Below are 12,864 nucleotides of genomic sequence, written 5' to 3'. Positions count from 1 at the left end.
TTGGAACGTTATAACGAACTACTAATGATTCATCAAAAATTAAATGAACCTCATTCGTTTTGATGGATCTATATTTATAACTGCATTTTTCTTAGGATATGTATCATTACCCCATTATATGTTCCTATGACTAGAACCCTACTTTGTTGTGACAAACAAATTAATCCCAGAAGCTCTGTAATTTTATCCAGGTAGAAAATGATACCTGCCAATATGTTCCTCAACAACCATCAGACGATATAGATGACTACTTTGAGATATTTCAATCGGAGAAACTAGTCACCCTATTCACAACAGAAAATCGAATATGATGAATCGATGTAGAAAAAGGAAATATTTTCTGATGAGAGGTATAATTCAAGAAATTAAGCATTAAAAAAATGATAAAATAATAATGGCACAATATTTTTTCTATGTTCATTAAAATTGTTATGTCAATCAAAAGTTTTATTTTATAGCAAAATAATTGATGAATAATTAGCACTGTCGATTTGCATCGAGAAGGAAAATTTCAACTTGAATTTTATATGCAGTTATAGTTCTTTGAAAAGCCATACAATCTCCCACGAATGACTTAATCAATGCAATTGAATGTTTATTATGTGCAATGTGCAATAAACAATCAGATCTCTCAAAACAAGATTGAACGATTTCAATCTTGTTTTGTTTTAGCATGGACGTAGAAAAATCTAGCATTGAAAAAATCTCCTATTAACTTTATAACTATCTCTAAATTTCCAAAATCATTCGTGTTTTCCACATAATTTTTAACTTATATTAGTCAAGTTACGTTTGGCGCATAATAAAAGAATATTTTTTTTCCAGATCCAGAGACTCCAAGGATAAGAATGAAAAATTCAGTGAGATAAATTTTATAAGGATTCCAGCTCACCAAGGAAAATTCTTTCGATGATCTAATTTGATGAAGATGTCACAGTTCCGAATAAATATGTATTCTAATGATGATGAGCTCCTAAACAGATGAATACATTTATGTTAATAGGTAACAAGAGTTTTTCTCTGTGTGAAGTGCTCAGAGGTGCTACTTTCTATCTGCCATGATGTATGTCTGTATAAATTGGGAGTGCTGTTATTTCAATGAATCCATTTCATAAACACACCAACATGGGATTTCTCAGTCGACCCACTCGAAAAATTGATTGCTAATAAGTCATTCGAAGAGGAGAATACTCAATCACGGCGTCTATAGAGAAACGAAAATGAAAAATTGTTCTGCTATGAATTGTAACTAGTACGCCCGGTGTTATGTTACATAAAATTTAACTCAAATTATCCCCGATCAATCATCTAATCAGAATTTATTTATCTGTAGTACTCAATCAAGACGGAGCGAAATGAAAAAATTGATTGATTAGATCGTGTACTTGGTTGATGTGTTCGGGACCACCAAAACGAATGTTCGACATTGCTTCCTTTCAGTTACTGCATAATGCTTGGGATGTATCATGATTTCTTACCTGGTGATGTGAAGTTGTTGTGGTCCACAGCCTGTAGGATGAGTGTGAAGGATCTCTGAAACAAAAAAAAAATTGTAAATATATTTGTTTCTCGCAAGTTCGTATTATAATCAAAAAATTGGGTTAGACCTGAATTTCGCATGGATTGACCGCAGTGCATCGAAAAAGATACATATTTTGGCTGATTGCTTAACAGGGATTTATACCACGTGACTGATCTGCCAAAGTTCAACTACTCCTGTCTCCTCAGTGTTTTTGAGATCTCACCACTTTTCAGATTGAGTAAAGCAATCTCAAACGTTCCTCTGATTTACCACATGCATGAATTCAAATACGTTTTTACGTCTTTATTTTCAATTCGAAAATAAACTCATTTTCAGCCTTCGGCAAGACACTGTATAATATTGTTTTATGAAAATTCATAAAAAAAAGTTTGTTGGGAAAGTTATTTCATGCATATATTTATTTTTCAAAAAAGAAGAAAAATCTTATTTTTCTTTTTTTATTCAAAACAATTATAAAAAAGGACTTTCCGCAATGACGAACTTTTCAAAATTAATAACAGTTAGAACCTCATATAAATCGATGGTTTTTAGCGTAAAATAAAGCGTACTAATTTTTGAACTGATCTCTGAAACGGTATAGACCCCTCTTAATGGTTAAATTTCAACAATAAAGCTTTAAAGTCAAATGGATATTTTTAACCCTGTCGAAATTATCCAGGTGTGCACAAGCCAAAAATCAAAAAATTACTAAGTGTATTCTACAGAGTGTTTATACATGATTGTATGGTTAGAAGGGTTACCAGTGTTAGAGAAAAACTGTTGCTCGGTAACAAAAACAAGTCCAACTTTTCATTTTGAGTTTCTTGTCGATTATTACCTTTTCCCATTCTCTCTAACACAATTTTTCTGCATTTGTTTCGTATTTTATTTATGTGTATTCATATTTTTTTATATTTTATTTTTTCATTGCACCTCATATCATAGTTCATATCATTATTTCAAAATGGTTGCGAATGAAGCAGACTCATTCGGAATTTCAAAGTAAGCCTTGCGGCTTACTTCTGGATTTTGATTTGAGTTTTAGATTTAGTTAGGCTTGATAAACTGTGTTGTGTAGGGTGGTTCAGTAAGCAACTGTAGTTAGGAAGTAGGTGCAGTTATGTTAGGAAAAATAATATTTCAGGAAAATAATATTTCCAATTCTTTGATTACACAAAAACGAATATTTGTATATTGAATTAGTGCGTCTCATTCTCTTCCGCTGCCTTGTGTGCGGTCCAACATTTTTCTATTCTCCCATTGTAGAAATTCAGTGGCACCGGGAACCGTACAACATCAAGAATCCAGTTCTTCTATCTAAGGGAATCGAACCCACTAATCACGATGCTATCTTCTTTGTTTTTTCATACGATTAATCGACAGACACGTAATGTTCTTAGAGAGGGTTTGAAGTGTTTATTAGGGGTCATTAATGATTGAAAGCTAGCGATGTAATAACATAAAACTTGGTTAGGAATAACTCGTTTAATAAGTGGGTTGGCTGATAAATACCTGACTCAAGATATGGAAAGAGCGAGTCTCATGCACTTGTTTTCGTAGACCGTTCTTCTTGGCTCCGACAGAGACGGCTGAAGAAATCATTTGGTACAGATCAGGAAATTTCATTTTGTTCATTTTTCCTCTACTCAGTTTCAGTGAAAGAAAAGTGATAGAAGAGAATATAAAAAACATTATTACCACTGAAGGAAATGAAAATGTAAGACCTTGCATAGTAATTGACAGTGATATTATTCAATACAGAGCTTAAATAGAGAAGATAGCTATAAGAATGATAAAACACTGCAAACTTCACACTATGCTTTATTATTTCCTCTTTCAACGCAAAATATCTCGATAAGTTAAAAAAATTAGTAACATCGATGTGAAAAAAAAATGTTGAAAATATCCATGTTGATTACGGGTTGTTTCGTTCCAAAATTTCATAAAATCTAAACAATTTAAATTAAAAGTTATAATTTTTTCTGTCTCGGGAATACAATGCATGACTTCATAAAGACGAAGTCATGCATTGTATTCTCGAGCCAGAAGGATCAATGTGGTATAGCAATATATTTCGACCAAATTTCAATGGAATAGCACTTTTAGTTTCCAAGAAGACATTTGGGCAGAGGACCGATGAATTTTTTATTCGAACTTTGAATTCTATACCTACACTCCAAAACGAAGAACTTATCAGAGTGAGGGGTTAATTTTTTTTTTTACTTGATCCATTTGAAAGGTTTATTATTAAGAATAATGAGGCCACAGAGAAAAGAAAAGTAGTTATATAGATAAGTATATAAATATACTTACAATCTTCTAATTTTATTCAAGAATCATAAGGTTTTGAGTATATATTATATAAAATACTTATTTATCAAATCTTATATGCCGTTAATAAGGGAAAAATATCAATGAAGTAAACAAAGAATAAACCCTTATAAAATGTATTTGGGGCAAACTGTTTTTTTGTCTTCTAAAAGTATCTGAGGAGAAAATTTGAGAAAGGGAGAGGAAGACCTCCCATCGAATCGTAATTTAGTATGTTTCTTTGTTGACAAAGTAAGGAAGATTCAAAATTGATCTGAAATATTTTGAATTCTCATTCATGAAATAATTGATCAAAATTTGAATGATACCTACGAAAGTCGAGAGTACGTATTGTTCTTTGAAAGTAGGTACTTGCCTTCTGGAGTAGTAGAGTAGTAGTTAAACTTGTATAAATTATAATTCGTTAATATTCAATCTCCGACATCTTGACAAGAATGACTCAGTAGATTTTGCAGATGGATATTCAGTAAAAGCGATATACTTAACTGGCAGGATATCAGATTTACCACGCCCACTATACATCCGTGATTTTTGATGAGGAACGATAAGAGACGTAGTTTATTACGGTGCAATTTCGAGTTTATTTTGATACGGTGTTAACGGTTTTCAAACGAAGCATAGATGGAGCATTCGCCATCACCTGTTAATTTGAATAATAAATCCCATTATTTAGAGCCCGTCATTCTTCTATTGCTATTAGAATACAAAAATGTGGTTGACAAAATATTTAGTATAAGTAGCGTATTCTTCATTGTTTACTCAATTTCAAAACCATGTATTGCTCATACTGTGAGAAATATTATTCCACACGGTAATTTGCCCACACCTCGCTTGATAGACCAATGAAATTGGGCTTTTGAGAAGCCGTTTCTATGGAAACGCAATTAATGAACCGATACTGTCAACGACTGTGAGAAAGTCCTTTTCTCACTCGTGAGAAACTTTCCGCACTTGTTGCAAAATATACTATTCCTCTGAAGGAACGATTCCAAATGTTTCTAATTGAATATAACTCAACAAAATCGAATGATTGAATCATTGAATGAATCTAAAGAAAAAACGTAATATAGAATTATGCAATGAAAACCAGAAACAGAATAGTTCCAGGATATTTATTCTGCGAGTTTTAGGGTTATATACTATTTCAGGGGTCAGTTTAAAGATAAATAAGCTATATTTCACGGTCGAGAACAACGAATTATATTTATAAGGTTTTTACTATTATTCATAACAGTTCATCATTGCGGAAAGTCCTTATTCATAAATTTTTTCGAAATAGAAAAAAAAAGATTACTGTTATCGAAAAGTAAAAACATGCATGACATTTTCCGAACCAACATTTATTTAATTATTAAATAAAGACGAAAAAAATAGCATTTGAGTTCTTGCATGCAGTAGAAAAGGACGGTAAATCAAAGGAACTTGCGGAATGGCCTTTTTCTGAAAAGTGGTGGTATTTCAAAAAAGCTAAGGGTGTGGAATAGGGGAGTAGGTAAACTTTATCACGTGGTATGAACCACTTTTAAGAATTATAGCGTATAATTCAGCATTTATGACCCTTGTTACAACTTTCAAGGAACGCTGTCAATAAAATAAAACTTGCCATGCTGATTGCCAACATCCTGAACGGATAAGGCAGCCCAAGAAAAAAAAAGAAGACCTTTGTTAGTTTCATTAATTTCTGAAATTCAATTTGATTCAATGCTCAATGGTAAAGGAGGTATTCGCATGAAATTTGGTACAAAAATTCATTGTTATCTGCATCGATTCTCATTGTTCGAGATAGATTTTGAAAGCAAAAACAAAGGAATCAAATATTTTAGCTGAAATATTTTCAGAGTTATAAACTTTTTCAACTGTCACTTCATGAATCTGAATTTGAGGTCGCTTTTTATCGAAAAATCATTGAATTTGGAATATTCTTCGAGATAGAATTAAATAATGAAGCCTTGGGTAAAATTTGCCGTATTTTTTATAATTCGACACATAGTGCTTTCTTTTTCCTTTGGTTAATTTAAGTTTTGTGCCTTTGAGTTCCAGAACACTGAGAATTACACAATCAAGAGCTGAATCACAGATGATGAGCTCCTTAACACGTACTAGTAGGAGTTTACACACCCTGTATGATGCCAGATTAGTATCCGTACAAGTTCGTGCAAACGGAAGAGATGAATAATGCGATATCTCACTGGATTCGTGTTGAGCAGAAGGATAATATTCGTGTGGGAGTAAAGCATGTTGTAACAACACACCCGGTACACAATTCTCGCCCAGTTCCATCTTCGGTACCACAACGCCGATGATCTTCACATTTCACATATCTTAGCATTATCTCCCGCTTCTCCTCGCAAGGAGGTACGAAAAGTTACGTGTTGCAAATTACGACCCGATGCTAAATTGTTAATGACTGCTGAAACATGACCTCTAAGTGCGTCTTCGCACGCAAGATCGGTGGGTCCGTCTGAGAAGACCAGATTCTCCGAAAGTGCTGAGCTACCAACAAGGTGATATCCGAATAAATTTCAAGATGAATTTTTTGGTACACAATGTTCATTCACATGTTTGGAATTATATCTACATGATTTATTGACTAGTTCTCTGCTCTATAATTGTTATTTTTCAATTAGCGAAATATGGTCAAATAATTGTCGAATTTATAGTATACAGAATATTTATTAATTTCTGTATATACCTGCTGAAATCCAAGGTTTGGCAACTATTGCTTTCCTAGTGTCATCCGTTGTTTCACGTCGTTTGGCGCGCTTGAAGTTTGTTTTCTGAATTTCTGATATATTTGGGTATTGTTCTCAATATATTTTGAGTTGATATGAAACATTGATTCACTATGGGATATAAGAAGTACTTTCTTTGTGGAGAAACTCGCGAATTGAGTGAAATATCGTGTCACTGGTATGTTTTCATTTCTGCGCGCTTCATTTCAAATTTTATAGTTCATGTTGGGGACAAAATTTGCGCACTGAAAATGACATATGCTCCCTCTTTCTATGTTTATTACTCTGAGCATGAAGCTTAAAGAAAACACCCGTTAGAAAGAAACTTCTATCATCAACATAGTCTATAAAAATATTTCAATATAAAGATGAATCTGTATAATTTCAAACTATTCGAATATTACTGGAATATTTCGTTAGTGCACGATTTTTATGTAAGCTAGTTATCAATACTTTCAAGCCCGATGAAAACAAATCCATTCCGATGAATCAGTATTAAATTCGTTGGACTAGGTGATATACGATAAGAGTTCATGTCATTTTATTCATTGCTCCAGTGTATGATGTTTTTAAAATGATCAACCCATAAACTCGACGGTACGTGAGATATTGTCCTTACCTCAGAGATATATGAGAGTCTGGAGGCTCGAAAGAATTCAATACTGCATATCCCATAACCAGTGTTATTATTATTATAACAGGTTTTTATCAAGTGTTGCTGAAATCGATACGGCTGATAAAAACATTGTGGCTATTCCCATCCTCTGATTTTACCGTATAATACGAGGTAGAGCATGGAACATACGACTTAAAAATTTGCTCTTTCAAAATGTTGATTGAATCATGACTATGGTTTGTCGCACATCTAATTGACAATGGTATGTTTGGCTGAGCAATTTATCAGAGTTCTTCTTCGGTTACCACCGTAGTGGCCTCAACTGATACATACGCGGAGTTCTAGAGAGCTTCGTAATTATAGCGTGAAAATTCCCAGGCCGGGCTGATGTATAATTTAGAGATCAACTCATGAAGTAGGCTATGCATTTGAAGATCATTTATTCATTATCATTAACTTCTCCTTCTTTCGGCCGGCCACTGGAGCCTGCGTTTAAAAAGAAAGGCAAGGTTGAAAAACAACTTCTGGTACTTGATTGCGATTTTGCAGAAATACCTATGGAGGCGCCTTCCATTTTAACTATACACGGAATCTTTGGCCTTTGGAAAGTCCTTCGGAGGTAAATTGGAATCGGACATCAGTAGGTATATAGGTAAGTATCTATGATCTTTCAGAAATAAGAATTGTAGTCTATAATGAAGTATTGAACAGTAAAAACCAGATGTTAGGACTAATACGTTCTTGACCGCTCGTTCCCTGAACAGATCGTTATATCATTTCGTCACAATGTAATTTTCGAATTCAGACCTAGAAAAAATCTAGAATCTTGAAATTTGCAAAATGGTTTGGTTCTTGAAAGTCGCGGATAAGTTTGTTAATGGGCAAAACACTATTTGGAGTTCCATAAATATAGTCTTTCGAAATTATGTTTCTTATTCATTTCAAAATAGCAGATTCGATAATAATTCCATATGTGAATCTTTGCAATTTATTGCAGATTCGTATTCTACGACAAGAATATAAAAGTTTTGTAGAAACAAGTTTTCACGAATTTTCCGTCTGAACGAACATAACGTATGCGTTCTATTAATCCATTCACATAAAATTCTGATCATTTCAGCTGAACTGTTCTTTTTCAGTAGTATTTTCATGTAGTAGAATTGATCATTTGGAAATTGAGAATTATTGGTTCTTGTTTTTGGTTCAAAATGCAGATTAATTGAAAAGGTTGTTTCAATTGAAAGAGAAAAAAATAATCGAAATGGATCTCTTTTATATCGAATCTAGTAGAAATCTTTTTCTATCTTCATGTGCAGAACGTTTTCCATCGTTTCAAGGAATAGTTGGACAATTTGTAACTTAAATTCCATGTGAATGGAAGGTATACATTAAGGTTAGAAAATACAAATTCAATTACAGAGCCATATGTGTCAAGCGTGAAAAATTTTGCTGCCCCCCCCTAAAAGATTAGCAGAACTATAATTTCGCTTATCTCTGGCACCCCCCAAAAAAAAATCCTGTTCGCTCTTGGCCACCCCTGTTTTTGAAAGCTGGCGTCGCCACTGAAAAGCATCTACATAAAATCAGGACGTTTTGAGCGTTCGTTCAGTCATGGACCAATTGCACCTTTGGATTTAACTTAGGGCCGGTATTATAAAGGATAACCGACGGTTCAACGTTGAGTCAACTATAACTACCAAATTCCTCACTAGAAATACGGAATTTGGTAGTTGACCCACGGTTCAACCGTGGGTTATCCTTTATTTATAAGCCTGTTATGTGGTTTCCAAGGGTTCAATGCTTCTATCATATTTTGCTGAAAATTGGAAAAATTGATATTGATTGAGTTGATTTTTCAGAAACTGCTGTATTTCCCTGCTGTTATTTAACAAATTTTCTTGGGTTCAAATTTCATAATATATTCGATCATATTTTTGTTTTGGAAAATAATGTCGATCCGTATTTCTTTCAGTCTTTTTTCAGCAAAATCATCGCAATTCGTCACAGTTGCTCCACTATTCGTACCATATGAACGTCTGGATGTGTAATACCTTTAGAAAGGAAAATCAGCTCTATCGCCTAGTAATTTGTAGTTTGTACTACCAGTATGAATTGGCCTCTGTAACTGGAGAATAATTACGTCTCGCACAATAACCTCGTACCTCCAGGAGCAACCCCCGAAACCATCGAACTCATTTTCACGGCCAACGTGACCACGAAGCGCCCGAGGAGGAGGAAGCGCCCAATGTTAATTTTAATGCCGTTTTGTTTTTGCGTGTAGCTTCTTCCGAGAATAACCAGTTTTGTGGGTCCGTTGGTTTGCAAATCGGCTACATCGGACGATAGGAAGAACAAAAAACGTAATTGCAATTTGTAAGCCTCTCTTTGATATCTTGACAAGGAAGATGAATGAACGTTTTTCGATTCTTGATGGCCGAACGGATAGCTTTTCACGGTTGGAATTCATTAAGTCGGCGTCGCTAATGTTTCAGATAACAGATCTGAAGCCGAAGCCAATTTGGGTCTTACATGAATCAACAGTATCCAGCGTTTGTATGGGTTCAATCTTCCCGAAAATCCTGACAGGAATCGTTCTAGAGTAACATTATCATTGAAATAACTTACAAACATTTTTTAAAGGCCAATAAACGTAAAATTCAACTTAACAGCTGTCAATTTTATGGTTAAGCGTCATTTGGGTTGCTGAAAGCAAGGTTAACTATTTTTATTTGAACATTCTCCCTAACACAGATATTACACGTAAATTGTACGTCAAGCGTCATTTTGGGCCCGCAAACACTTTGATTTTTTTTTCATAGTACCTTCTCTTCACAAGATATTCAACTTAAAGTTTCCATCATGTGATATGCTAATTTTGAATGCAAATCTACAGAGTGGTATTTTTTCTGAACTAGTGTCTGCTCCTTTCCTCCAGAACTATTTTTGGACCACTGCCCACTGGAACAGTTTAGAAAATGTAAAAAGAAACTCTCGTCCAGTATTACACTTTTTGGTTTCTTGTTGTTCTGTCGAATCTGCTACCAATTTCGAGAAAAATATTTCAAACAGTAATCCTCAAGAAAATCCAAACTATTATGAAGATCCAGAATAAATTATTAATGGTCTTAAGATTTGATAAACTGGTATAATCAACACAAAAAAGTAGAAATACAAGAAAACAAAGCGTTTGCGGACCCATGTTTATAGCACTTTTATTTTCAAATTATTCAACAAATCCCTCATTTTCCTTCGTAAGTCCAATCTAGAAACACCCTTTATAAACTCACAAAATCTTTATGCGGTCGGATATGTTGTCAAGAAATTCTTGGCTATTTTTCCCAATATTCTTCTTGAAATAATTACTTTGGTTCTGTTTCTTTAGTCAGCATGAAATCATTCTATATTTAAATGAGAAATTTCATCTGCATGGAATTAGTATCTAGTTTTTGAATTATCAGGAAAAAACATTTTTGAACGGATTTTGTCCATTAACCTCGTCAGGTCTGAAGCAAGCCTGAAAATTTCAAGTTTTTAAGTTCTTCCGTTCGTGAGTTATCGTGCAACGGAAACATTGAATTTGAGGACAGATTCATCATCTGTGAGAAAAACTTTATCGTTTGAGATCATTCGAGACTCAAAATTGGAATATTCAGATATTGTCACTTTCTGCAATAATAAAACTGACGAGAATAAAATTGAAAAAAGAGAAGATTACAAGGAAAATGTAATCAATGGGAGAAAACTGGAGAACATTGAGAAGGTATCTCACATGAGTGTTTGAGTCTAATAGCTTACAAAAATAAAAATGGGATATTTTCATTTCAACCGAAACTCGAAAATAAATGACAAAATTCATAAATCTAAGTGAAGGAATTTTTGGGAGAACTAGCTCAAGAAAATTAAATGAATAGTGAGCGTCATCTTCAGGATCAACTGATTATTCACCTTCACATTCACCGCACCTAAAAGAAATCCTGAATATAGTTCTAGGCTTGATTCAATTTCCCACATTTCATTCTGACATTTGAACGGCTACATTACAACGAAACTATTCAATTCCGACTTAATAAATGCAAAATTATGCATTCATTCCCCGATAACAATGTCTTATTAGAAATAAATATCGATTTCTATCGTCGCAGAGCTAATTAGAATTGCCGATCTGTATCTAAGATTTTGTCTTTCGTGGCCGGCTCTTTGGGTTGCTTCATTTACGCCAACTGATTCGCCTACGACAGTCTAGCAGATGACACATGTGAGAAGTAGGTTAGGTACTAAATGCATTCGCTGAAAGTTCTCCGAAGATGCGCTTATTATGCATTTTAAGGCGTGAAAGTGAAGTCTGGTAGTTGCTAGCATCTTCTCTTTCAATTCGAACATCTGTGGTAATAATGAGAAAATATCGTGAAATTTTGGATTTCACATCGTAATTGCAAATTTTACACTGTTTACAATTTGTTTTCCTTATTTTTGGAAACATTCAAGAAATAAATGTTATTTTATGATCAACTGAAAATACATTGAACATAATATAGATTCCAAAGATATCAGTAGTTTGGTTTGATTCGAAGAGATTAAATCAAGCACGATTGATAAAATATCTTACATAATATTCATATTTATGTGAGAAATAAAGTGAAATAGATTTACTGGAATTCGCAGTTCTTTTGCCATTCGTATTTCCTGAAGATACAATCACATTCTTTCGAGGCGTTGTACAACTGTTTTAATTCTTGATTTTCACGGAGATCCCAGATTGTCCTTTTATCTTTATTCCATCACTTCCTTCAAGAGTGACGTATGTGAGAAGCTCTCGACGTATTGCTCGTGTTACAAAATCAGCTAGGAAGAATCCCATATTATATTCTATACACACGTCAAACGCTCTTTAAAACGGTATTCATTAAAAATTTATTATAATATTCATTACATCAAGAGAACATTTCGAGATCTTTATCTAATGGGTTAACCTGAACGTCGTATTTATAATGTTACTTTTTTCGTACATACTAACTCGTACTGTCAGAGACGTATTAGTGGTCTCACTGAAAAAAAATTACTAATTAACCTGTATTTTGCATTAATTTTTCTCATTAACATAGAACTTTATTATGGTTTTCTGAAAGAGGCTTGGCGACTATTTGTTTTTGCTGATTCTATCATTATTGTGATACAATGTGATCGGTATGTTCATGACAACTCAACAGGTAGAAGGTTATAAAATCTTGAATATTTTTTTCCTTTCATTTATTACCTATCCATACCTACATAAAAACAGAAACTAAAGATTTATTACACCTTCATATTTCAATCTATTGGAAAATAATTGTTATTATTAAGTCTTGTGCATTCATACCGGGCTCAATCGTTTAGCACTTAGTATGAAACAAAATTTCTTGAGAATTACCGAGGGTTGAAGATTTAGAGAAAAAATATTATTTACCTATTATTCATTTACCACTAACGTTCTTTGTTTTCAATGATGTGATTATTATTTTTTAGGTATGGAGAGTAGCGTCAAACTAAAAATCGGATATATAGGCCCAAAAAAAACCCTCACTTTTTAGTTGAAACTAAGCTGAGTCCTACCCTGTAATTGTTTATATCATTCCCGAAAACAAATGTGCTCCTCATTTTGACGTGGAGAGGTCGAAGACTCTCTT

General features: G+C 33.6%; 1 protein-coding gene across 2 annotated transcripts in view; it reads right to left on the bottom strand.

Annotated features, from left to right (window-relative positions):
• The window catches only part of LOC123670549 (protein jagged-1b), a 173,831-nt gene that overhangs the window by 40,650 nt on the left and 120,317 nt on the right, over window positions 1-12,864 (bottom strand). For both annotated transcript variants that reach the window (XM_045604037.1, XM_045604038.1), the window contains exon 3: window positions 1,479-1,533. In XM_045604037.1, the coding sequence (XP_045459993.1) occupies window positions 1,479-1,533 (55 nt within the window). The remainder of the gene's footprint in view (window positions 1-1,478; window positions 1,534-12,864) is intronic.

Source organism: Harmonia axyridis, chromosome 1, assembly GCF_914767665.1.
Source record: "Harmonia axyridis chromosome 1, icHarAxyr1.1, whole genome shotgun sequence".
Lineage (NCBI taxonomy): Eukaryota > Metazoa > Arthropoda > Insecta > Coleoptera > Coccinellidae > Harmonia > Harmonia axyridis.
Note: the sequence above shows the minus strand (reverse complement) of the source record. Positions and strands in the feature narration are given on the sequence as shown.